This window comes from Dunckerocampus dactyliophorus, chromosome 8 (genome assembly GCF_027744805.1).
Source record: "Dunckerocampus dactyliophorus isolate RoL2022-P2 chromosome 8, RoL_Ddac_1.1, whole genome shotgun sequence".
NCBI lineage: Eukaryota > Metazoa > Chordata > Actinopteri > Syngnathiformes > Syngnathidae > Dunckerocampus > Dunckerocampus dactyliophorus.
The window spans coordinates 25,428,274-25,456,252 of record NC_072826.1 but is presented as its reverse complement, the minus strand read 5'-3'; the positions used below and the strand labels follow the sequence as shown (position 1 = coordinate 25,456,252).

At 39.5% G+C, this 27,979-nt stretch overlaps 2 protein-coding genes across 2 annotated transcripts in view; one reads left to right on the top strand and one right to left on the bottom strand.

The window, feature by feature from the left end:
* Positions 1–58: 58 nt before the first annotated feature.
* Positions 59–3,225, bottom strand: LOC129187064 (insulin-like growth factor-binding protein 6). Its single transcript, XM_054785992.1, has 4 exons — positions 2,746–3,225; positions 2,560–2,588; positions 2,363–2,482; positions 59–907 (listed from the first exon to the last, which is right to left on the bottom strand). The coding sequence occupies exons 1-4, from the start codon at positions 3,053–3,055 to the stop codon at positions 806–808; spliced, it is 561 nt and encodes a 186-aa protein (XP_054641967.1). The 5' UTR covers positions 3,056–3,225; the 3' UTR covers positions 59–805.
* A 2,434-nt stretch (positions 3,226–5,659) lies between these two features.
* The window catches only part of LOC129187063 (SPRY domain-containing protein 3-like), a 34,763-nt gene continuing 12,443 nt past the window's right edge, over positions 5,660–27,979 (top strand). The window contains exons 1-6 of the mRNA XM_054785991.1: positions 5,660–5,765; positions 6,573–6,719; positions 6,830–6,905; positions 22,705–22,829; positions 23,288–23,420; positions 27,453–27,638. Of these exons, the coding sequence (XP_054641966.1) occupies positions 6,592–6,719; positions 6,830–6,905; positions 22,705–22,829; positions 23,288–23,420; positions 27,453–27,638 (648 nt within the window). The 5' untranslated portion in view covers positions 5,660–5,765; positions 6,573–6,591. The remainder of the gene's footprint in view (positions 5,766–6,572; positions 6,720–6,829; positions 6,906–22,704; positions 22,830–23,287; positions 23,421–27,452; positions 27,639–27,979) is intronic.

Here is a 27,979-nt window from a genome sequence, read left to right as displayed (position 1 = left end):
AGCAAAAAAGAAAAAGAAAAAATTGAGCAAAAAGAAATACCACCATCTAATGCTTCTACTCTTTATTAGCCTGCAAATTAGCATTTGTTAACCCCTTAATTACTTATCAGTACTGCCTTAAATAAGGATGAAAGAGACCATAAATAAGAGTACAAATATATGTATACAATAGCAGTGGTGTAAAAATATGGATTTGTATAAATATGCTATAGAAAATGATATATGCAAACAATACACAACGTTTTCTTGTAATTGGTAAATGATTCTTTTACATTGTTATAATGTGACACTTGGCAAAAATAACAAAAATAAAAACACCGGACACTTCTCTAGGGACAGCTGCACAATCTTAATGAGATCCAATACTAGAGCTAAAATTACGCTGAATATTTAACTTTTTATTGCTAATATTGTCATGTATACTACATAAAATGTTGCTGCCGTGTGCTCAATAAAGTTCTATCTAACCTAATCTAAAAACTTCCCATTGTAAAAACAGTTATATATTACCACTACAAGTGGTAATTGCTAATATAATACCTCAGTCTTAGAGACGTCCCTGTTCCTGTATTGGATCTCATGTGTTTGTACAGGTGTACCTAACATTGTGACCGGTGCCTGTCACTGCTGTGCACACGACTGCCTGAGCATAACAGTTCGCTGGGTAGTCGCTAGAGGGCGCCAACAGTCAAAGTTGCACATGAATCAGCATCCGGCTCATGGAGTATGGGAGGTGAATTCCTTCAGGTCCTCTTTCTTCAACCAACAAAGCTTTTAGTCTCTTTTTGCTTTAATCTGAGATGGATCAACAAGCCAGACTGCCTTTGTGTTTATGTGACGTCACTGGCATGCCACTCTCGTCCACACACCAGCACCGACCGCGTTGTTTACCTCGGGAGGACCAACACTGCACACAAAATAACATGACGTGGATATGCAAACTACCTCTAAACACACACATATATGAAGAAATAATGTACATAAACAGTCTCTAAAATCAATGAAAGCGTGGAGGCTTTCTTTCTGGCTATTTAAAATAATCTTACGTTGTACTTCCGGTCGAGTCCGTGTTGCGTACGTCATATTGTATGTTCCGGGCAAAGCAATTTGCTATCATAAAAGATCCGCCTAATTTGACTTCATCTAGCCCAGGGCTGTCCAAACTTTTTCTACCAAGAGCCGCGCACTGAAGAATCAAAGAATACGGGGGCGACTTTGACATTTTACATTTGCAAACCAACCCATGTAAATATAAAAAGGTTAATATATTTAACACAGCGTCCATGTGAAACTTTTTATTAACTCGTATTAATAAAATGAACTTTTTCTCCTTACAATAAACATGTTTGCATTTTCAAAAACTGCTTCACAATTATTTCAACTTTAATCTTGTGAATCTTTTTTCTCGTAATATTATGATTTTAACCCCAAATATTTTGACTTTATATATTTGGAACCTTTTTCTCAACCCAATTGCACATTTTTTCATTGTTTAATTTTTTTCTCATGATATTATAACTTTTGAAAAAAAGGCCTTTTTTTAATATTTCCACTTTATGCTTAAAAAAAATTCCTTTTCCTAATATTATGAATTTTTCTCGTAAGATTACCACGTTTAACTCTTATTGTTATAACTTCACTCTCCCAATATTTTGACGTCATTCTTGAAAAATTAATGCTCTTTTCTTCCACTTTTGCTGTTGATGTTTTTTTGTTTTCAGTTTACCTGTTTAATTGTATTTTTGGAATGTGTTGAGTGGCCATTAAAAACAGCTGTGGGCCACAAATGGGCCCCGGGCTGCACTTTGGGCACCCCTGGTCCAGCCATTTCTATGGATTTCACCATCATAATTTTATTTCATTTTAAACTCCTAATTTCTCTTGACATTTATTTGGAATATACAGGTATACCATTTAACCAAACATCATTATTTTTTGTAAAAAAATTATAATATATAATGTTATTTACTATTATTACAGTACATACAGTACAAGGTTATATGAGTCAATTGGAATATCTTGGAAAAGTTCATTTATTTCAGTAGTTCACTCAAAATGTGAAAAAAAGATAATAAGAACTCCAAATTCAGTATCTCAAACTCAAATATTAAATATTTTTTTAAATAGTCAAATAAGTAGTCTAATCAGCTAGATGGGGCAGCCGTGTGATCATACGTTGTCAAACGTCACTCCCTGACACCTGAAGAGACACCCTGGACATTGAGTTGCTAGCATGGGCTTTTAGCTCGATGGTTAGCGCCCTCGACGCTCATTCAGTGGACCCTGGTTCGAGCCTTGAGCATGTGCAGGGACGTACGGACGTCTCATTATATTAACAATAGGCTAAAACTATACAACTCACCTGCTTCTTTCTGAAGAAGCCGCGTTTATCACAATTAGGCATGTAGATGTCATGATGCGATTTGAATAAATGGGTATCCAGGCCTCTAATAAGTGTTGTTAGCAGCTTTCGACATGGAGCCTGTGTGAACGAAAAGCATTTTTAAAAGAAAGGCTAATCAGTAACTCTGTGATAATCACACAGAAGATAATAATTACCTCCTCCGGATCATCAGTAGGTGCTGGATCTAAAGACAGACAAAATATCATCATTAAAACAAGGCACCATCGTAAGGAAATGTATGCTTTTTGTATGACAAATAGCATTGAAAACACTGAATGGTCAATTTCAGCACATATAAATCAACAAATACAAGAACTGATGCATTCATTCCTCAACATTACCTGCAGTCTGGCTCTTTTCCGTCCAACTGATGACACTGACGTTGCTGCAGACCCCCCTGCCCTCCAGCAGGGTGCGGAGGGGCCGCGGGTCGCTCGGCGCAGGTGCACAACGCAGGCCGCTGGCACAGCTGAGCGTGTAGACCCCGCACGGCTCTCCCGCAGCCAGAGTGCTGATGTTTAAATCTCCCGGCGTTTGGGAAGGCTTTCCCTTGCAGCCCAGACATCCTCTGGACGGCGTGGTGAGCGGCCTGGGGCTTGAAAGGGCGGCCTGCAGGAAAAGCAGCCCCAGCACATTCAGACATAGAAGCATCTCACACGTGAAAGTTGTCCAAGGGCTTGTTTTGTTGATGCCTGCTCCCTCCGAGGACCTCTGAAGCCTCTCTTGGTTTATGTCCCACTCAGCTTTGAAAAGTGGATAGCAATTTGCTGGAACCAAGAAATGGTGATAATGAGGCCGACAGATACCACCGGCAGCAGCTTTTAAAGAGCCAAACCAGCGAGGAGAGGTATGGGAGGGTGCGTGATGAAGAATGCTAGTTTTCCCTCTCATTTCCACAAAGCTGAGCACACCCCATTTCTCCTTGTCACACGCACACACACACACACACACGCACACTCACACACACACACACTCATACCATTTGCTGTCTGTCATCTTGAAGGATAGTCATGTTTTCAAGCCCAGCATAAATCAACACTGACTGTTGCTAATGCTTTGCTCTGTTTTTCCCAGTTAAAGTGTCATATATCTGAACGGACCAATCAGAGCACGGCATAGCAAGAAATGGGCTGTTTGTGTACTAAAATTAACGCTGGTGTCTATATTGTATTACAGTAATCCCAGTAATTTTGCGGCTTTACTTTGATGCGGTTTCTCAGAAGTATATTAAGTAATAAATCATGCTCCTTTGTGGTTGAACACGGCCTTTATCAGTCCAAAAATATGCATATTTAAGCAAATTGGATGTATTTTTGGCCTAAATGAAGCATTTTCAAGCATTAAAATGGCGAAATGAAGTATAATACAAAGTCGTTGTGATGATATGTAGTTTTCTACACTCGTCACTAAATGTCAGTGATGTTACTGTAATGTTAGGTGAGACACACAAGCACCAGACTTGACAGTCGGAACAACAGACTTTTATTGCAGGTTTGAATGATCTCACATTAGCCACAATAATCCCTAACACGGGCTACTGTTGCGGCTCGACATCACTTCCTGTCCGCTCCCCACTCAGCTCCCCAAGCACCGGAACACATTTACGGCAACACACACGAGCATGTGTCTTATTTTCTCTTATTCTGTATACAATTATGGGTAATAAGAGTGCAAAGGTGACTGTAGGGGTGTTATTTCATGTCTAGAGGGCTCTAATCATGTAAAAAAAAAACAACATATTTTGAAGGCCGTCAACAGGTTTTCTACATTCTAACTACAAAAATATTTCATTTATAAATATGAAATCCTACTTTGTGGAAATTCACTTAGCACGGTCTGGCCTGGAACCAATTAACCGTGATAAACAAGGGACAACTGTATTATCATTTCCTCTAAACAACTGTCATGGCGAGGACGTCCTGGGCTTTCCAGTGATTTGTTGGGGTTTATCCAATGAAATAGAGCAGTGGTTCTCAACTGGTTCGGCTGCAGGATCCACCATCACCCCTGAATGACAAGCGGTGACCGAAATTGCAGAAATGTTTTAACTCAAACTAAAACGCTGTCTCTCTCTTTATGGCGCGCTCCTCTCCAGCAGATATCTGCAGCTGTGTGTCAGATGAGAGGATGGACGCACATTGAGTCCCCCACTCAACGTCCTTCCCCTCCTGCTCAAGCTTGACAAAGTCGCCCATGAACATGGCACGCATTTTGTGGCAAGTAAATAGCACAAACAAGAATGCGAGATGCCTTCAAAGACATCACATGACATTATCTTTTTTTTCGCCCAGACAAGAACCTTGGGAATCAGTGAAATAGATGATCCGTCTTTCCAAACTGGCTACTACCATGTTTTAGATGTAAGTTATTGTGTTTTTAAAGGGAGGAAGTTAAAGTTTTTTAAGTTAAAGTTTAAGGTTTTTTTTAAATCAATTCAAGTCATTTTTACGAAACTGAAAACAACACGTTTCTATGTCTTCTGTGGTGAACATGAGGGCTTGCCACTTTTTCATATCAAATGATGAAGATGGTTGCAACAAATGCATCAAGATGCAATAGGTAAAACTGCTTTATAATATGACTGAGTAAGTGTGGCACAATATCAACAAAATGCTAAAACAAAAAAAGTTGATGCTCAAGCTACTCTTTTCAATGTTTTGTTCATGTACATAGTTAATATAAAATATAAAAAACATATGTATAGACTAAGAGAGCTATAGGCTGCACGGTGGTCTAGTGGTTAGCATGTTGGCCTCACAGTCTGGAGATCGGGAAGACCAGGGTTCAAATCTCTGCTGGGCATTTCTGTGTGGAGTTTGCATGTTCTCCCCGTGCGTGTGTGGGTTTCCTCCCACGTGCATGTTAGGTTAATTGGCAACTCTAAATTGTCTATCGGTGTGAATGGTTGTTTGTCTTTATGTGCCCTGCCCTGTGGCGACCAGCCCAGTGTGTACCCCGCCTGTCAGCTGGGATAGGCTCCAACATACCCCCACGACCCTAATGAGGTGAAGCGGTATAGAAAATGGATGAATGGAAACAGAGCTATAAACTGCTTTACATTGTAGATAATTTATGTTTGTTTGGTTTTTAAAAAAACGAGAAAATAAACAAAATATCCTAACTGATGATGGATGAAAGAATTTATCCATTCACATAGTGTCACCCATAATAAAGTATTACTTATATGTAGCATATTTATATGTACTTCAGCCGCATATACTCACGTTGTATTAATCCGATGATTTGATTGGCTGTGAAGGCGGAACTTCCGGCAGCACAGGTTGGACACGGAGTAGAAGACTTCAGCTCCCTAAAATCGGAAGAAAGCCGTGAAGAACATCGAGTTACGGCTTGTCAAATAGTAAGGAAGCAGAATATAAAAACCAGAACACCGGTAGTTGGAGTCTGAACTGAGGTGTCGATGTGTTGTCAGCGGGTTTAATCGCACACCGCGAAAGTAGCAAGTAGCCGGCCAGCAGACTGGTTGGGTGTCTCGTGGTGCGTTTGGAGACATCGTTAATATGTCACCTAAAGTATTGACTTGACTGCTTTTTTAGTCCATGGACTATATATATATATATATATATATATATACTGCAGGTAAACTTTGAGTATTAGATGTTGGAGCGTGTGTTTTAGACTGGCCACTGGGGTTTTGTCAACGGACTGTAACGTCTCACTCTGTGTATATCAAGTACGGTAGGTTTGCATTCGGTTGCGTTTACCAGACATTGCAAGTCTTTTATGTCCGATCATAAATGTAGACCGTAAAAGTGTGTTCAAATCAGGGGTGTTCAAAATGCAGCACAGGAGTCGTTTGTGGACATGGCACATTGTAGAAATACAATTACACAACAAAATACAGGAATAATACAGCAAAAAAAAGCAACACAAACTTTTTTTAAGCCATTTTCTTAAAAAAATAAAAAAATAAAACTGCCCTGCCTCATTTTTCGATGTGGCTCTCGATGGAAACAAGTTTGGACATTCCTGGTTTTAAATGAAACACAATAAAGATGATACTCAATAAAGATGATACTTGTTAAAATTCGAAACGTTTGCAAACAAAAATGATACAGTATGTGATGATCTGAGCTGTGGATGTGAATTTAAAGATAGGATTGAATACAAATTCTCTACATTTGTGTCTTGTTTCTTCGGTATTTAGATTGTGATGATTCTCACTAATGGAAGACATCAACCTACGTTATCGCTTTTTGAACTGGAGAAGGCGAATACGGGAAATTCGTGATGTGCGAGCAGTGCGATACAGGGAGCGCCTGAAAAGGATGCTGAGGGATGGGGATGTACTCAGGTAATGCCATTGTACTTTTTTTTTTTTTTTTGTACCGACTTCACTTTCAATCTGTTAGTTGCTCTAATTTTCAATGCTGTTTGTCTTTTGTTGCTATAATCTGTTTGCAGGTACCACGGGAACTCAGATGAAGTTGGCTGTTTTGTGGCGGCCAGGCCGTTGTCGAGGAGAAGTCGCTATTTTGAAGTAAGTGTGAATGAAGTGCAGTTGACATAAATTGTAAAATGTCAGTGTTGTTTGTAGACTATAGATAGAGTGGATTTTGGGTCCAAAAATTCTTATATTTTTTTCTCCAAAAGTAAGATTACCCATAAGTAGGTAATCATTTATAAATACGCGATAATGTAGGTTAAATATACAGGATACATGTTAAAAAGAGATGTTTATGTTGTTATACTTCGCTGGCAACGTTTGTTTCGTCAAGCGTTTTGCATTTTTTTTGGCGGTCCATGAACATATCATGTTTGAGCTGGAACGTAAATATATGCAGAAATTTGAGACGTGTCAAAAATATGCTGGTGGTCTCTGAACGTAAGCCTCGCAAAAAGAATCTTCTGTGTAAGATTTTACAAAAACAAAACTGAGGTCAGTGAATAATGAAAATAGAACTACCGGGGATGAAACTCTTGCTATTATAATATGGGCAGTTTTTAACATTTTAATATTTGCAATGCAAGTGTGAAAATTCAGTAAAGACTGTAACAAACTACAAACTTTCTGTGATTTTAAACATTATATTCTGTCATACAAATGTAAAAGTAAGTAAACCAGGACTTGTGCTATGGCAAAAACTAGGCTGAATTTCTGGAGTGCGTACCATTTTAGCTTTATTAATAATGTTGATTATTGTTGCTTCAGCCATGTTGTACTGAGCAGCCAAGACAGAGATACACTACACTTTCCTAAACTTTAACATGTTCAGACTTACAGTAACTTGTATTTGCATTTTTTTAATTAAAAAAAAGTCAAAAGTTTGTTCACTCCCTGTGTTTCGGTCATCATTTTTTAATAGGTAGCAAAAAGAATACAGAATGTAAAAATAGATAGCTTATTCAGAGAAGTGTAAATAAGTGAATAAATTAGTGATTGAATCACTCTATAAGTGAATAAGAGATTAAAGATAAGTAAATAAATTATAAACACAGGAGTAAAACACTGACAAATAAATAAATGCATGAAATAAAAAATAAATGCATGTTGAAATTAGCTTACCTGCTTCTGCTGTTGAGATGAATAATTGATCATTTTTTGCCAAATTTGACATTGCTGCTGTGTTATGCTTGGTGGAAAGTTGAAATTCCAGAGTATGTTCAGCAATTTTTTTTATTGTCGAATTCTGATGACTTTATTCCATCAGTCTATATTCGTCTTTGCTAGTGTGTGGTAGGGGTGGGGGAAATAATCAATTCTTAGATGCATCATGATGCAGACATTGACGATTATTAATCGATTCATAAATGTCAATAATCGATGCTGACGGAACAAAAAAAAAACAGAATGGAAAGTGGAAGTGCCGCTCAGACAGTTTATGGTGGTGCACCTAAGTGTAAGACGCTACCAAAATAGCTGAGCGTAAACTCCAACCCGCACCCGCTGGATTTAAAGCGAGCGTCTACAAGCACTTTGACTTTCACGTAGTTGAAGGTAAAAATGAGCTGGACAAGAGCCAGACAATATGCAAGCTTTGTCATACCATCTTAAAATATTTTGTGAACACGACAAATATGGGAAACCACATAGCACGTTTCCACCCGAAGCAGGAGGAAAAACAGCCAGCTGAAGTTGAGGCCAACCAGAGAACCATCAAGCAGGTGATAACAAATTTTCCACCCAACTGGGAAAAGGCGAAGCAAATCGCAAAGTCAATCGGCAACTTGTATTGCGAAGGATTTCGTGTCGTCGAGTGTCGTCACTGTGTCTATGCTGCTGTTGTTGACGGAAGTCGCGTTAGCTACAGTATATGGGCCATGTGAAATTAATGCGCGTGGGAAAGAAGTTTTGATAATGTTTTAAATCATCATAATACTGTACGACATTACATGTTATCATCAGTGTACTTGTTAATGCATGATAACAGCATATATATAAGAGTAAAAATAGAAAACAGATTGATGAAGTAAGAATAAGCTGTGAAAATACAATGCAGTGCAAAATCTCATCTTTTTGACAGACACTAATGATTAGCCCACCCACAGTTACGGTAAGTACATTAGGTACTACATATTTTGTGACAATGTATTCACGTAGCTTTCCTGATGCTTGGTATGTTTGCCAAGCTGTAGTGGCAGCTATAGTATAATAATATGAAGTCATAATGATGGGATAGTGACACCGCTAAACCGTGTAGGTATGTCATGGGGTGTATTTACCGTGCTGCTCTGACAAAGAAATTGCCAGCGTTTGCGTTGGGGTGTTAGGCCCGTAATTAGCGTCTCTGGGGTGTGTTTCAGCAGAAAGAGCTTACTGTTTTGTAACACGGCTGGCCCGCAGGCTGAGCCATCTGCACTGGAAGTCCCGTGATCTCAAGCCTGGGTCACGGAAGTGCTGTCAGTGAATCAGTCAGGGATGTTAAGATATAAGTGGAATTAGCTCCCAATGGGAGATGTTAAGCCACATTTATGCCGTTTTTCCTTCTACACCTACACACTTGAGATAACTCATCAAATAATGCACTTTTCTTAAACAATGACCTGTCCGCAATTGTCTTTAATGAAGTATTTAGTTTTTCCGTGAATTACATGAGTGGGTGGGGGTTCTTTACTGTCAGAGTGTTTCCCCTTCAGAGTCTATACATCTATAGGAAATATTAAATATGGCTGTCATCTGCACATTGTGTAGATTCAAGACATGGTTATATGCTGAGATGAGATGTAACAGGCCACGGATATTGGCTGTCTCCATTGTCATGAGTCATACCAATTATTAGGGATGCATGGTATTTCTTTCAATCCGATACCAATAACCAGTAACTTTATACATGTATTATTTTTGAAATTTTTATTTAACTGTAATTTGTGCACACCTGAGGGTAGGAAAGACTCAAAAAAAGTTGGACTTGACAAACTGTACCTGTAGTTTTGTCCTAACTAAACATCATGACATCACTACTATTAAAACACAAAATATAGCACAGAGCTTGGCTCCAAGGGCCAGCTCCATGATAAAATCACAGATTTCTGTAGACTTTTTCACAATTGTCGAACGCTGCAGCGATAGGAACAAGCCCAGCAATGCTGGCGGTTCAGGTGGCTGATAAAGTTTGATGTGTTGAAGCGCCATGTGTTTTTGCCCTTATTGCGGAATGTTTGCAGAGCATTTGAAACAGTGAGAAGTCCCACATGATCTACACCGTGTTTGTTCACAAGTAAGCTCAGGGGAAGCTACGACAGGCCATTTGCAACACTCCACAGAAAAGGAGTGCTTGATTTGCTCACGCTAAATCCACCTACTTTTTTTTTATGTTATCAGTACATTGTCATAATTCCCCATATTGGCCCGATAATTATCGTGGACCATCCATCTTCTTCCGCTTATCCGAGTCGGGTGGCGGGCTCAGCAGCCTAGGCAGAGAAACCCAGACTTCCCTCTCCCGGGGTACTTCGTCCAACTTCTTCCAGTGGATCCTGAGGCGTTCTCAGATCAGTTGAGAGAGATAGTGTTTCCAAAGTGTCCAGGGTTTTCCTGGAGGCCTCCTACTGGTCGGCTTTACTCTGAACACCTTCCCAGGGAGGTATCCGGCAGGCATCCAGAACAGATGCCCGAGCCACCTCATCTGGCTCCTCTCAAGGCAGAGGAGCTGCGGTTCTACTCCCAAATGACAGTGCTTCTCACCTTATCTCGATGGGAGAGAGCCCAGCCACTAGGACTGTCCCGATGATTGATAAATTGATTGATCAAACGATAAAAAGAAAAACAGGTCAATAATTATGATGCCTTCGATAAATTGACATGTGAAAGAACATGTTCTGGGTTATTTCTCAATTTGTTTTTTGAATATTCAGACAATAACAAAAGTGACACCGATTCAAAATCAGAAATATTGTGATTGATTGATGATTTTTATTTAAGTGAAATTTTTGCAAAAAGAGACGCTTTTATTTTCATCTGGGTGTTTTTGTCTTTTTTGTTGTTTATTTTATTATGTTTGTTTGTGTAATTTTATTTAAAAGCTCTTGACATTCCAATTAGATGTGTAAATATGCTTCAGAAATTTAACTTTATTGCTTTTGATACAATGTACTTGCATTAGTATAGAAAAAATAGTCTCAAAATAATGTTGACAATAATATCGTTTATTGGCAATAATTTGTAGGACATATCGTTCAGCAAAATTTGCTATCGTGAACATCCTAACAGTATGAACCAATGCAGAGTCTGCGTCACTGCAGATGCAGACTCAGAGGTACTTAACTCCACTTGGGGCAGGATCTCATCCCTGACCCGGAGTTGGAACTCCCTTTTCCGGGCGAAAAACATGGACTCGGACCCGGAGGTACTGATTCTCAACCAAGTCGTTTAACACTCGTCTGCGAACCGCTACTGTTCGAGCCAAAGATCACAGCCCAATGAAGCCAGCAGGACCAAATCATCTGCAAAAAGCAGATCCAGCAACCACCAAACCGTATCCCCTCAATGCCTTGGCTGCATCTAGAAATTCTGTCCATTAAAGTAATGAACAGAATCAGTGACAAAGGGCAGCCCTGGTGGAGTCTTAACCATTACTGGAAATGAGTCCGACTTATTGTTGGCAATGCAGAACTCTGACACCGGTCATACAGGGAGCGAACCGCCTGAATTAGGGGGTCTGATTCCCCATACTCCCGGAGGGCCTTCCACAGGATTTCTTGAGGAACACGGTCCACAAAACACATGTAGACTAGTTGGGCATGTGTTTGGCAACTCCCGTGCACCCTCAAGGAACCTGCCAAGAGTGTAGAGTTGGTCCACAGTTCCATTACCAGGACAAAAACCACACTGCTCCTCCTGAATCCAAGATTCAACTATCCAGTGGACACTACTCTCCAGAACCCCTGAATAGACCTTACCAGGAATGCTGAGGAGTGTGATCCCTCGATTGAAACATGCCCTGTGGGACCCCCACCCTGGTCTGCCAATCCAGAGGCACCACCCCCAATGTCCATGCGATGCTGCAGAGTTGTGTCATCCAAGACACCCCACAGCATCCAGGCCCTTAAGGAACTCCAGGCAGATCTCATCCACCACTATCGTGCAATAATAAACCAATAATAAACCTTCCTGGCTAGAAGCTAGAACTAACCTTGCGATCTTTTGGATTCTTGACAATACAGTAGAACCACAACTGTTTTAACTCCGATTTATTTGTATTTGGAAACAAACTGTCCCACAGCAAACAATGAAATAAACATCAGCGTTATAAATATCATATTAACTACAGTGGTAGAGTAATCCCTCTTTTATCACAATCAGTTGGTTTCAGTTGGTTTTATGAATGTGGTATTTTTGTAGTTAGACCATAGAAAACCCATTCATGACCTTCTAAATACTGTTTTCACATTATTAGATATTATGAACATTATTATTTCAGCTCTTGCTGTGTGCTTTTGTTTCTAAATAAGGCGCAATTCTGTTTTTCGAGGGACGATTGGCAACCTTAGTTAGCCGTCACCTAGTTAGCTAGGTCTAGCAGCTAACGTTAGCAGTAGCATCCATTCCAATGATAAAGAATAGAACATACATTTTTTTTTAAGCGTAAGAAAGAAGGTTCATGAGTTTGTTTGTCTTTATGAACATGGACATTGGCAGTGTCTCACTTCTCCCCCAGTGGCCGCATACGTTCATATTGTGCAGCTTTTGTTTGCTTCTTTGCAGGTCAAAATCTGCTAATCAGTTGAATATATGTAACTCCCTTTAGTGTTATAGGTGACAAAGCAAGTTTGTAATTGTTCTGATGTGAGGCCGTGTTTATTTTTGTGTTCAGAATGTGCCGCCAGCCAGTAAAAAATGAGCTGCGGGCCACAAATGGAGCCCGAGCTGGACTTTGGACGCATCCTTATGTTGTAAACAATAGTAGCCCCAGAAGATACGAGCATGGGTGTTTTCATAGCAGCCGTTTCATCAAAGAATCACAAAGAACATTTTTCACGATATCATTTTACCCCAGCCTTACTTGCAATGTCTGACTTTTAGTTGTTGTACTCCATTATTTCCAAGTCGGGTTGTGCGCGCCTATGACTATGTCATGCTGACCTGCCATCAAACAGAGTTCCAAGTTTTTTTCCCCTCTTATCTTAACTAACTCTTTCCCAGATGGATTGTCTGAGAATATCATCTGTATTGTTTGTGGCTGCATGTAAATAATACAAGAAAGCAGGGAAAACAAATGATCTGTCATTAATTGTTGTTTTTTGCGTCATGCAAGATAAGATAAGATATGCCTTTTATTAGTCCCACAAAGGGAAATTCCAGGTTTATAGCAGCGGAAGTACAAGAGCAGAGAAAAGCAAAATCAAGGTAATACAAATCAAGAAGTTATATACACTATTTACAGCTGTGTACATGTTGATCAAGCCACCGGTTTATTGCACAGTTCATTGCATGATTATTGCATGGTTTGTTGCACAGTTATTGTACAGGATTTTTGGAGCAGTTTTTGTTATGAAAGCTGCAAGATTAAAGCTGAAAGACCATGTTACTAATGGCGCTCCTTAGTGCAGTGAGTGTTTGTATTGGAGGAGGTGGGAGTCTTTCTCCATCATGGAGGACAGCTTGGCTGTTAACCTCTTCTTGCCCACCTCCTTCACCTGTTTCAGAGGACATCCCAGGACAGGTCTTCAGGAGTGCCCACTGCATCATAAACGACCTAGCCTCCTGAGCAGATAGTCTGCTCTGACCTTTTTTGTAAAGTGCATTTATGTTGTCAGACCAGTCCAGCTTATTGTTCAGTTAAACACCCAAGTACTTAGAAGATGTCACCGTCTCAATGTCCCTTCCCTGGATGTTCACTGGTGATAGGGGTGTGTGAGGGCACCGACGAAAGCCTACAACAAGTTCCTTGGTCTTGTTGGCATTTATCAGGAGGTGGTTTCACTGGCACCAGTTCACACAGTCCGTTCACAAAGTCCCTTTCTGTGATGAGTCCAACGATGTCTGAGAACGTCTGTAGGTGGCAGGAGGCTGACAAGTGGGAAAAGTCAGCAGTGCCAGCACCATTCCCTGGGGGGCCCCTACACTGCAGAGAACAGTCCCGGGTCTTCACAAACTGTGGGCAGTTGGTGGAGTATGTGAGGTGATGGTCCACCCCTGAACGTTCCAGCTTGTCTCTCAGGATGTCCGGCTTTATGGTGTTGAAAGCACTGCTCAGGTCCAGAAAGAGGACCCGAACAGAGCTTCAAGGTGGCACAAGGGCCATCGACAGGGCTCGATGGAGGAGTCATTTGCAAGCCAATAATGTCACCATTTTGAACATGATTCATGTCTTTTTTTTCTATGAGCGGAGAATTGGGTAACAAGTAGCAAACTTTGCATGCTAGTCATTAGTTATTCAGCTCTCAGTTACATGCTTGCTCAAATAAATTTGTGTCCAAAATGTATATTTATTCATTAACTGTGTCATATTGTGCTGAGGAATTGACCCTTTCCTATTCCTAACAGTGGGGCAAATACATTTTTCATCAACTACTGATTGTTTAGGTTTACCTCCTTGGAAAGAAATGAACAGTGTAGAATTTTTGTGGCAGATTTATTGTAACAGGGAGCGACAGAATGGGGACAAAAAAAACAATTAACTCATTCACTCCCAGCCAGTTTTCAAAAGACATCCCCTCCAGTACCGTACATTTTAGATGAATTTGACTGATCTTTAAAGGTACACAGAATATTGTGTTCTATGGCTATATAAATATGGAACCTACCAAAAGAAAGATTAGACTCTAGTTTGTTTATACCTTTTTCCGTTCTTTAGTACTTAGCAGTAGAACATAGGTAGGTTTCAGGAAAATATCAGTTCCAACAAGAAAAGGGAAGAAAAAACGCTTTTGGTGAGAAGATTTCAAGCATAACTTGCAATTTGACACAAATTGTTTGCTTTTGTGACAGCTGAAATATGTAAACAACAAATTGGCTGTTTTTTTTACAGCTTGTACGTGAGTTTGTGTGAGAGACAGGCTTCTCCATTCAACCTCCCTTCCTCATCGTAATCGCCCTTAAACTAGTTGATTGTTTTTGTTTTTCAGTTTTATTCATTTACAGTAATCTTATTTATTACCTTATTTTATATTGGAATGTTACTGGACTATGTTTATGCTAATGTTTTCTTATATTTTCCCACCATATTTGGTGGACTTTGAATATTTTGAAGGGCCAAAGGGGTGAGTTTGGGAAGATCTTGGAACGGATTAGGCTATTTACATGTATTTTACGCATTGTATAACGTAAAAACCCTATAACGTAAACGTTCTCGGAACGGATTATTTACGTTGTAGGGGCGTCTACTGTACATGTAAAAGATCCATGCCGAGCTCTTATCAAATGCACTTCTGCCACCTTGTAGCCATTTTTATGGCTTAAAACTGCAGTGACAGTGACTTCTTTTAGTCTGCAGTTTAGTCTGCGCCATCACCTCATTTTGCCTCTCGCGCAAAAAAACGTAAAAGACATATAAATTGGTCTTTAAAAGATGTATAAAAACGTCTTTGGGAGTGAGCGTTCGGTTTAAAAAAAAACAACATAAATACGTCTCTTACGTATTTAATGAGTTAAATAAAGGTTATTGATTCATTTGTATATTTATTTTTGTTTTATTCATCTTTTCATTCATTTGTACGTTTTTTTTATTTTATTTATTTGTCATTCATTTGTATGTTTTTATTCGATTTTTTTTATTCATTTGTATGTTTATTTTATTTTTTCAATCATTTGTTTATTTTTATTTGATTTGATTTAATTAATATTTTTCATTCATTTGTATGTTACAGGAGTACTTTCTTAAAGGGACAGGACTAATTTGTGTCCTTCATGGATACATAAACTCTCTGTGGGAGTCCGAATGGTTGTTGGTTGGAAGGGGTTCAAATACTTATTTCACTCAATCAAATACAAATGAATTTATTTTTTCTGCCTCTCTGTTAAAGTAAACCATACAAATTTTGGACTGTCTTTGTAAGGTACAAAATCAACAGGGATGTCTGATATCAGGCGACCGATATTGGCGTGGTATACATTTTTGTGCTGCAAATAATTGAATATTTTCGTAATTAGAGCATCCAAAACCAGTTTATGCGGGATTATTGTACTTATTTTCCCCCCACTTTATATCACAATAAGTTCCTTTTCTAGTTCTATGGTTTTCATTACTTTGTCATTGCTCTTTGCCATCACTGGTACCTTTCTGTGGCGACGTCATGAAAAAGCAAGAGAAAAAGCAAAACATATTCTGTGTCTTCAAGTTTAGTTTGAGTTTTGAGGCATGTTTTTCCGGAAGAGTTTAGTTAAGTTTAGTTTGGAGGTTCCGCTATACTTGGTGGAAGGGAAACCATGTTCAAACTTGCTGAGCACACCCACCTGCCATGTAGCGATACAGTAACCAAACCGCTTAACCTTCCTACTTGCGTGTGCTGCTTTCTTCTGACTCACCGTGTGGGAGGCACAGAAAGGGGGGGGACGCCATCTGCGTCAACGGGGATGAGGGCTAATCAGAGATGCTGCCTCCTTGTAGATCTGATGTCAGGTTTTATGGGCCGTCTGACACTTTTGGGGGAAAAAAAGATTTATTCCCTTCTCAATCACAAGGGATCTTGGAGGGATCTGTTGAGGTCATGGGAAAGAACTTGAAGTTTCCTCTTCTGCTCGCCCTGTGTCTGCCAGCAGCGCTCCGACTTGTGTAGGGCTTCCCAGGAATGATGTCACATGTTCGCTATTTAGTTGTGATAACAAGAGCACAGGCCAGTTCCTTGTTATTGCTTGACTCAGTAGTTTCAGTATGAGTTGGATATCCTGCAAGGTGGAAAAAAAACCAAACAAATAGAGTAGCACATTGTATGATGCTAGTCAGGCCGGTTTAACTAGCCTCCATCCGTACGTTTATTTGTATAAACCACAAAGCGGACGTGGGTGTTCATTCGGAGAGAGACTGTTTCTTCCTAAATTGGAAAACTCGCATCCCTTCCCAGAAAAATTTAATAAGTTATCCTCTAACAAATAAACAGGAACACACAAAGTGATTCCACCCAGATGGCTGTCGTGTCTTAACGGTCGGTTTGTCGGTTTGTACCACCAAAGCGAGAAACTGTTCTTGTTTGGGCATGCCTCTCTACTTTTAGAGCAGGGGTGCTCAAACTTTTTTTAGCGAGGGGCAAATACTGAAAAATGACAAGATGCAACTTTGCCACTTTGATAATTTGTAACGCAACCCATGTAGATATGCTAAGAAGTTGTATATATACAGCAGGGGTCACCAACTTTTTTTCTTGTGAGAGCTACTTTTAGAAAATGAAAATGGCCACGAGCTGCTCATTTTTGTAGAAATGATTTTCGTACCTTATTTCAACCCAAACAAATCAAATATGCTTGTTTTACCAAAACATTCACAAAATGCTGGTATCCACAACTTACATTTTATGTTTCAGAATACATTTCTTTCTAGTGTTCTCACATTATTAACTGAAAACCTGAATGAAAAGCAGGCCTGCGGGCACCTCATGTGGTCGTGGGGGGCTACCTGGTTCCCGCGGGTGACCCCTGATATACAGTATACGTGTGTGTGTGTGTGCGTGTCTATATATACAGTATATATATATATATATATATATATATATATATATATATATACGTTGTCATGTTGGAATACTGCCCTGCGGCCCAGTTTCCGAAGGAAGCGGATCATGCTCTGCTTCAGGATGTCACAGTACATGTTGGCATTCATGGTTCCCTCAATGAACTGTAGCTCCCCAGTGCCGGCAGCACTCATGCAGCCCCAGACCATGACACTCCCACGACCATATTTGACTGTAGGTAAAACACACTCGTCTTTGTACTCCTCACCTGGTTTCCGCCACACACGCTTGACACCATCTGAACCAAATAAGTTTATCTTGGTCTCATCAGATCACAGGACATCGTTCCAGTAATCCATGTCTTTAGTCTGCTTAACTTCAGCAAACTGTTTGCGGGCTTTCTTATGCATCATCTTTAGAAGAGGCTTCTTTCTGGGATGACAGCCATGCAGACCAATTTGATGCAGAGTGCGACGTATGGTCTGAGCACTGACAGGTTGACCACCCATCCCTTCAACCTCTGCAGCAATGCTGGCAGCACTCAGGCGTCTATTTTCCAAAGACAACCTCTGGATATGACGCTGGGCATGTGCACTCAACTTCTTTGGTCGACCATGGCGAGGCCTGTTCTGAGTGGAACCTGTGATGTTAAACCGCTGTATGGTCTTGGCCACCGTGCTGCTGCTCAGTTTCAGAGTGTTGGCAATCTTCTTATAGCCTAAGCCATCTTCGTGTAGCGCAACAATTCTTTTTTTCAGATCCTCAGAGAGTTCTTTGCCATGAGGTGCCATGTTAAACTTCCAGTGACCAGTATGAGAGAGTGTGAGAGTGATAAAACCAAATTTAACACACCTGCTCCCCATTCACACCTGAGACCTTGTAACACTAATGGGTCACATGACACTGGGGAAAGAAAATGGCTAATTGGGCCCAATTTGGACATTTTCACTTAGGGGTGTATTCACTTTTGTTGCCTGCAGTTTAGACATTAAGGTCTGTGTATTGAGTTATTTTGAGGGGACAGTAAATTTACACTGTTATACAAGCTGTACACTGACTACTTTACATTGTAGCAAAGTTTCATTTCTTCAGTGGTGTCCCATGAAAAGATATAATAAAATATTTGCAGAAATGTGAGGGGTGTACTCACTTTTGTGACATACTGTATATATATATATATATATATATATATATATATATATATATATATATATACAGTCAAACTTGTCTATAGCGGCCACTAGAGGGAGGCTGCAAAAGTGGCTGCTATAGACAGGTGGCCTCTATAGACAGGTTGGCATCCAGTTTGAATGTTGACCAGTAGAGGGGAAAAAAAGAAAAAAAAGGGGGGGGGGAAATAATAATAATGTTGACCAGTAGAGGGCACTGCGGACTGCGGATAAAAGTTGTACAGCACTACTAGGCTTGTTATTATCATGGTTCATGGTTTTAATCCTGAACATGCATGAGTCAAACAGTAGCACATCAAATAGTACAATTCACAATTTTGTATGTCCAAAAAGGAGTAGGCAGAAGCAAAGCTTATTTAATCCTACCCCTCATCAGTTTCACATCAGGTGCAATACATTTATTCACCTCTTGTTCTTCCAAGTGTAGTTTGTAGGTCTACATGACAATGTAGTGCAATCATAGCCAAGGTTTTTACTTACTAAAAGGAAGCTAGAGGCTTAATAATAACTGATAGAATATATCCACGACTCACAGAACAAAGCTGTGCTAGTAATGTCTTACGCTTGTTTTTAATATTTTACTTTTTATACGGCAGTGTCATTACAGCTTTAGTTCATCAGGAAGTGACGGGAAGTGACGGTGAGCGTCCCGAGCAGGAGAGCTAGGCTCAGTGAGTGAGCCTGTGAGCCTGTGAGTTTCAAGAGAGTTGGGAAGTGTGTTTATGTTGGCGTGGATGTAAAGTCCTGCAGTGTTCTCCGCTGTTAATAAAGCCATTAAAGTGCATCGGCGACGTGAGTCTCTCCTTCCCCACAACAAGCGGCATTACAGTATTGAGCAGTGCACACCAGGAAATAAACGGTGTCATTTCTTACAGGCTTTGGCTGGACAGCTATGTAGTGGGGCTTGTTTAACCTTTGCCTTGTGGGCAAGCAGGAAGGAGAGACAATGCTGAGAGATGTGTGTGTTCTGAGCTGCTGTCTGGTGGCCGCGTTCAATAAACAAAGTTGGCAGAAGCAACAGGAGAAGTTTCCTTTTTTGCTTCGGAGCTGAATAACACTGACAAGTTAACAGACTAGTAGCAAACGGAAAAGAAGACGCCTTTTTTGTGTAGAATACAGAAGATGAGGACTTTGATGGATTTGTGGATGAGGATTGATGAAAAATAACGTGAATACATTCTAAAATACTTTAATTAAGTACAACGAACTCAGTTTTGCTCCCGCTGCCGCATGCATGCTAGCGTATGTTTTTTTTTTTTTATATTGTAGCGTCGCTGGGAGCACGTCCTGTTCCCAGCCTAATTTGCGGTAATGTTTTGGTGCAAATGCTCTTAAAGTTACATGTTTTACCAGGAAATAGCAAGCTCAAAAGAAGACGGCTTTTTTATGTGGAACAACTGACAGTCTGTGTGGATCTTGTGAATGATTGTGACTGAGCTAGGACTCAGTAATTAAAGTCTACACACGACCATTGATTGAAAAATGAAACTTTTTCATGCATGAAGCTTCTACTTGAGTTGGTAATTTGGCCGCTATATGCAGTCAGATATTGACCAAGGGAGACAAAATGGGTGGCCGCTGGCCGCGTTGGACAGGTGACTGCTCTACACAGGGTCTATAACATGTAAATTTGCTGCAGGGGATTTTTCACTGGCTGCTATAGGCAGGTGGCCGTTCTATAAAGGTGGCCGCTAAGACAGGTTTGACTGTGTATATATATATACTGCTCAAAAAAATTAGAGGAACACTTCGAAAACACATCAGATCTAAACTGGGGGAAAAATGATCTTGAATATCTTTCCTGACAATAAGTGGGTGATGTATTAGTCACAAAATGATGCCACATCATTTGATAGAAATGAAAATGATCACCCTATAAAGGGGGGAAATCAAAGACACCCCAAAAATGAAAGTGAAAAAATGATGCAGCAGACTGGTCCATTTTTGCCAAAATGTCATTGTAGCAACTCACTTGTGTGGCCCCCCACGTGCTTGTACGCATGTCTGACAACGTCGTGGCATGCTCCTAATGAGACTATGGATGGTGTCCTGTGGGATCTCCTCCCAGATCTGGACCAGGGCATCAGTGCGGTACCTGGACGCATGGAGGAGATTCCAGGAGACAGGTAGTTACTCCAGGAGAGCTGGACAGGGCCATAGAAGGTACTTCAACCCTCAGCAGGATCGGTATCTGCTCCTTTGTGTAAGGAGGAACAGGATGAGCAATGCCAGAGCCCTACAAAATTTCTGACCAAACAATCAGAAACAGGCTCCATGAGGGTGGCCTGAGGGCCCGACGTCCTGTAGTGGGCCCTGTGCTCCCTGCCCAGCACCGTAGAGCTCGACTGGCATTTGCCATAGACCACCAGAATTGGCAACTACACCACTGGTGCCCTGTGCTCTTCAGTGGGGTGTCTTTGATTTCCCCCCTCTATAGGGTGATCATTTTCATTTCTATCAAATGATGTGGCATCATTTTGTTACTAATACATCATACAGGTTTTCCACTACACATAATTGATAAAATTGATCAAATAAAAGCTGCCACACCTTAAAAATGAGTTGGTTTTTTTTACTTGAAAACAATGTTAAGTAATATATTGTATTAAATGCATATATATGCTATATAGATATATATGTAGATTATTATCTATGCACATATTGACCACTATTAGTTTGAAAATAATTTAAAATATCATAAAAATGATTCACTGCGCCGGAATTGCCTGTCTGCCCTGTTAGCACTTGCACACATGTGACCAGATAGACGTTCACTTTGTTTTAAAATAGTCCGTAAAATGTGTAGCAAATTGACAACAGCTTGTCGCAGGCTAAGCCTATCTATGCCAGCGTGTGTGATCGCTCATGTTTCAGTCTCATTCCACTTTCTGGCATCTTTGTTTACACAATTTGCCTGGCTCTCACTCCCTCTCTGGCGGCAGCTCGCTAGCTCGTTTCTGTCTACAAGCTACAAGTGGCTATTCATGTTCATGGGATACATCAACCATCGCTCATCATCACAACTTACTCTTTTAAAGTGTCACTTAACAATCTTGCTCTTTTGTTATCATTATACTGTAATACTTACGGCTTGTCTTCTAAATACTGGTTGTTTGTCGAAGTTGTTGAATATAAACGCATAGTTTTTTCCACCTTTTAAAATAGTGACCTTTTCACAGGGGTCTCCAACGTGTAGCTCGTATGCTAGCAGTAGCTCGCCGGCTGATGTTCATCAAAGAATATTTGCTTCACCTCCGTAGTGTTCTATTCAAACATGATGCCTGTATTTAATGACAAATTAGCACCCTGAGTGGAGATGTGCTTTGTAAATAAAGTACAATTTAAACTTTGGCAGTCCCATAAAACACAAAAAGCTCACATCTTCTTTGATTTTGTGAAAGTAGCTGTAAAAGTGCTGCAAGCTGGATACACCTGTGCTATCGTAACCCTGGACTCTCAATTTATACTGTTTATACAGGACACATTTCTGTAACAGAAATATTTAAATTGTTATTTTATTTTGTTATGTTATTTTGAAGTAAAACATATTATATAGTACTAGTGACTAGTACAAAAGGATGTACTTTTGTACTAGTCACATAGTACTATTGGACTAAATAGGTCAGGTAACACAAGGAGGCTTGACATTTTAGACTCACTTTAGAGTGCTCTCAGCGACTTTGCCGTTAAATTAAGAGTTTTGCAGTGTTCTCGGATCATGTTCTGCTGGTTGTTGAAAAAAGTCAAAGAAGTCAATAAATAAATAGTCATAAGAATTATTTGTCATAATAAAAAAAAAAAACATCAAACGCAGCAGCGGCACGACACAGCGGCGGCATTCTGCCCTCTTTTGCAGCCCACCACCACAGCTTCAAGAAAAAAAAGCCTAATTTCCAAGGTGTGGCGGCTTTTATTGATCCATTACATGTAGTGGAAACCCTGAGTGTATTTTCTTCATTCGTCATGATGCTACTTTGTAGGATTACAATCCTTTTCTTTACATGTATAATTTCAAATAACATGTGTTCCTGTTGCTTCCTGTAGGTGACCATCATCGATACAGGCGTGAGGGGAATGATCGCTGTGGGTTTAGTGCCTCAGCTCTACAAGTTGGACCATCAGCCGGGCTGGCTCCCGAATTCTGTGGCTTTGCATGCAGATGATGGCAAGTATGTGTGACCATCGTGTTATGCATGGAGTGAATACATTGCGGTCATGCTAAAGTACGGATAACATCGCCCCGGCAGCTTAGACGAGATTGATACAATTTTTCTTTGTTCCACTGACATTTAAGGCACTGACATTTACTGATACATCTGCACATCACCATTATTGTGCAACATGTTCATACACCTTTTTTTTTTCATGCGCTGTGAATTAATGCGAGTTTAATACTCCACTGTCACACTTCCCCTTAAAAAGTCTCACAGTGGTGGGAAATGAGAGGAATCAACAGCACAATCTTGCACACGCATCAGTATAAGTTGCATCAACATAAACTCCCATTTAGCCGTAGTGTAAATCCTTTATTATATCTAATAAATAACTGCTGCGTTTTCTTGTTGAATTCTGAAAATGGTGGCGTGACGTGGTAGCTGAGCGATGTGTCTGGCGTGTATTTCTGCAGGCTGTATAACGGCAACACGGTTGGACAACAGTTTGGTCCCAAATGCAGCCGAGGGGACAGAATCGGCTGTGGAATATCCTTAGAATCTGATGATGGACAGCTGACTGTGTTTTTCACCAAGAATGGTAAAGAAGTAAGTACTGTCATGCTTGTATAGAACGATTATTACATTACATTTTCGAAATATATGTATATATATATTTCAAGAAAAAAACTGCGTCTCAGCTTTGTCATATAGGTGAAAAAGCCTATTATTAGTATCAACTTCACTCTTTGCTCTTTTTTTTCCCCAATTTTTACTGTTTTTTTTTTATTTAATTTTCCAAATATTTCAACTTTCATCTTAAATCATCTTTTTAAATGTACTTTCTTAAGATTATGACTTTATTTCCATAATATTGAACTTACCTAACAAACCTAATTATCCTAAAATTTGACTTTATTGTGTTTTATTTAGTTTTCATAATATTACAACTTATAAAAAATAATATTTTTTCTTTAATAATTTCACTCTATGTGGCTAAAATTACATTATTTTTCCTCATAATATTGTGAGTTTATTTGTGTAAAATTGCTACTTTTTTCTCATTGGAATACAACATTTTTTTCTTCATACTTTGACTTAATTCTTTTAAAATTACAACTGCTTTTTCCATTTCTGCTGTTTTTTGTTTTTTTCCCCCAACTTTTTAAGCTTTCTTCTTGTAAATTTTCTTATCATAGTTATGACTTTATTACCATAACATTTTGACTTTATTTTTGTAACTTTAGAACTTTTTCCGCAACCAAATTTTCCAAAATTGACAACCTTATCATTGTTGTTTGTTTGTCACATTACAACTTTCTTTAATATTTCAGGTTACTAAAATGACGTTATTTTTCCTCATCATATTATTAGTATCAACTTCACTTTTTGCTCTTTTTTTCCCAATTTTTACTGTTTTTATTATATTATTTTATTATATTATTATTACATTATTCTCATAAAATTACAACTTTTTTCTCTAAATATTTTGACTTTATTCTTGTAAAATTACTGCTGTTTTTTTTCCATTTTTGCTGTTTCTGTTTTTTTTCTGTTTTTATTTTAAAGTTTTAAGTTCAGAATGTGCTGCGGACAAATAAAAAAACAGCCGTGGCCCACACTTGACCCCGAAGCCTCACCTTGGACACCCCTGTACTTATACAGTCAAACCTCGGTATTCGGTGAACTTTTTTTTGATGAAATTTCGTCTCAGCTTTTGTACACTGCCTGGGTTTTTGTACGGCCCAACGTGGCACGTATATCATACCGCTCAATCAAGCACCCAAACAAAGCATCTCATGCATTGATAACTCAATCTCCATGTTTTAGTTTTTTTTTATTGAGTGCAGCTTCTAAATAAGCCATCATGTTTATGGTTTAATTTATTTCAAACATGCATACAGTATACATTTGATGCTTCATGTTACGAGTCACAGTTCCACACATCCGAAAAGGAGTAGGAAGAAGCAGAGCTTATTCAATCCTACCCCCTCTTCGTATCACATCAATTGCCATATACCCATACACATACATACATAGTGTATACATACTGTATATACAGGGTGAGGCAAAATGATCTGACACATTTGTAGGTTAAATAAAAGGCAAATAAAGTAAAGAAACAAGAGTGTTTTTATTTTTGAAAAGTACATATAATGCCATTCTGTTTCATTATGTTTTAAAAATTAAATCAGTCAAAGGGGATCCATTATTGTCCACACACTCAATGCAGATCCAGTAGCTCTGAAGTTGGTAACCCACAACAAGATGGTGTTTGGAGCTGCTACGGGATCATGTCTACCAAGATTGAAGTGCAAACGGAACGCTCGTTGTGTTGCAGTTACAGATTCGTTTGTTTTGATAAACGTTTCCACCAGTCCAATTCATGGCAGCAACTGAAAAAGAAACGAAAAACAATGGCATTATAAAGAAACAAAGTAAAATGGCATTATATGAAAAAAATGGGATTATATGTACGAAAATAAAAACACTTTTTTTGCCTTTTATTTACTGTAACCTACAAATGTGTTAGATCATTTTGCCTGACCCTGTACATACTGTACATGTTGATATCCACAGCCTACCGTCTTTGGTGTTGTCCTGTGAGTGTCACTGATTTTATTTCTTTGTTGAGCTGGCCCTTGCAACAATTTTATCAAGGTCATTGTTATTGAATGTAATCCTTCTAGCTGCATGGTTCTTTCTTGTAGGTTATATCCTCCATTATCCTTATTGTCATAGTAATATGATATTTAATATGTATACAGATTGTTGATATCTTTGACAACAAGCATTTTTGCTTCTCCTCGACCTCCATTTACTTTGATGAAGATTTTACCGTTTGTGCTTTGTATCTATTTTTCCTTGCTTCCTCAAGTCTCATGCTTTCTTGGCGATGTCGGCGTTGCGTTTTGTCAGACGCTCATTCATGTAGACCTCTCGGCTTCTTTCCCTGTTTCAGCAGTGCACTTTTGAATTCCCTGTTGGTGAACTTAACAATGATGACAGGTGTGGTGTTGTTTCTGCCATATAGTGGGACGCAAGTGTCGATGGTGTTGATATCTACATCCACCTCCTTTGATTGTAGGAAGCTAGCAATGTGTTGCTTTATTGAAGGAACGTCTCTTGACCCGGGTGTAACATTGTTCATTCGTGCATTCTGATCCATCTCTTCAATTAAGTTTTTCATTTGCTTCGTTATATTTTCCTTTGCTTCTTTCTCTTCCTCAAGGGTGGTGCGAAAGGCAGCGTTATCCTTCAATAGCGCCTTGATATATTTCTGTAGAATGTTGATATCATTGCATCATGCGCTATTTTCTTCCATAGTCTTAAACCTCCTTAAGAGCAGCGCACAAGGCACCTACCATGGAGTTTATAGCCTCCTTAAGAGCAGCACGCAAGTCCGCGTTTTCATTTTGCAACTCCTCGATTTCTTCTTAGTGCTTTGGTATCCTTGCTCTTTGCTCTATTTTCTTCCACAATGTTTGTGACACCATTATGGACATCTATGATCTTTCATAGAGGCTATTGTAGTTACATTTATTATCTGCTTTCAGAAGCAATATAGCCATCCTTATATTTGCAGAATTGTGCACTGATTTTATTTGCAGATTCTCAATTCCATGCACTATTTGTAATAGAATAATCTCTTGTGCCTTATTCTTGAGAGAATCTTCGAATTCAGGAGTTGTCTTTTTATCCGACAGCTTCTTTATCCGTTCACCTTCTCCGACAGCCTGACTGACCGTATTTCTGATTTTGAGTCCGTAATTCCAGAGCCAGTATCATTTTGCTTTACATTTGGCATTGTTGCTAGGCAAACGCTTTGAACTTCAGCAGTTAGCCAGTTAGCTTTATTTGCTAAGGTATCAACACTTAGAACTAGTTTATGTCAAGGAATCTGTACCTCTCGCCTATGCAAGTTAAAGTTGGGCGATTCAGCAAGCGGTGCTGATCTTGTGTTTTTGAAGTGTAGTCAGGAAAGCACCAAAATAGTTAAAATTTCCAGTATCTTCGACAGAGCTCCTGCCATATACGTCCTTCCCAGTCGGAAGAAAAAAAAAAAAAAAAAAATTTGGGAGTGCCAGCCGTTTTACAAAGAAGGTGAGAAGCACTATTGAATTCAAGAAATAACTCATAGCAGAGTAAGAAGGTGGAAGCGTGGCCGATCCCGCCTATGGTTGGGTATTGTTTACATATTATCTGATACCAGGGCCAAATCTGTACTTTTGAAACTGCCGGTATTTAAACTGATAATAACCGAAAATATCCAGATTTCGTCCCAAAATAGCAACCAGCCAAAAAAACAATATGATTTTGATGTTGATGTTCATGTTCAATACACGTCGCTCACCGTGACCGTGATTGGTGGATAATGAGGAACTGTTTATTGCTGTTGCGTGTACAGCGTACGGCAAAATGTGTGTGTGTGTGTGTGTGTGTTCGTGGAATTTGTTACGGATTACTAACAAAAACTCAGATTTCGTTAGGAGGCGAAATCTGTCTGCGAATGTTCTGAACTCATGTTTTAATGAATTTAATTAAATCATGACTTATTATCCTCAACCTCATTCTTGAGACATCATTTGTTGTGTTGTCCAGGTTCTTTTGACATAGAAGAATATATGAATATGTGTGTAGGTGGGCAGTCTTGACGTGGCAGCGTCTGAAGCGCTCTACCCTGCAGTGGGCATGCACTCGCTGGGGGAGGAAGTGCTGCTGGACCTGCATGCTGAATGGGCCATGGAGGAGGAGGACGGACTGATGATAGTGGACAGCCATGAAGACGACTGGGGCCGCCTCCATGACATTCGAGTGTCTGGCACAGTAAGACCCTACTACTAGAAAGTTCCAGCTCTTTATACGACAAGCTATTTAATTTTTATTATATAATAAAATAACAGAAATGTTCCAGAAAAATAAGGAGAAAATGAGGGAAATTCTGATCTTCCGCACAAATTTCCCCCAGCATGCGCCCCTTCCTCCCAATGCAAGAAACATTTTTTTTTGTGACGGGGATTCTGCTCTTATTATGTCTACTGTATTGGGTAATAGGAGTGTAAAAGTGGCTGTACGGCTGTTATTTCATGTTTAGACTACCAAAATATTCCATTTATAAAGATGGAATCCTACTTTGTGGAAATTCACTTATCACAGTTGGTTCTGGA

Excerpts from the sequence above, each read along its gene's own strand:
- LOC129187064 (XM_054785992.1), bottom strand. The coding sequence starts at position 3,055 with ATGCTTCTATGTCTGAATGTGCTGGGGCTGCTTTTCCTGCAGGCCGCC. Across the intron at positions 2,589-2,745 it reads GGAAAAGAGCCAGACTGCAG|ATCCAGCACCTACTGATGAT; the intron begins GTAATGTTGAGG and ends GTCTGTCTTTAG. Across the intron at positions 2,483-2,559 it reads CTACTGATGATCCGGAGGAG|GCTCCATGTCGAAAGCTGCT; the intron begins GTAATTATTATC and ends TCGTTCACACAG.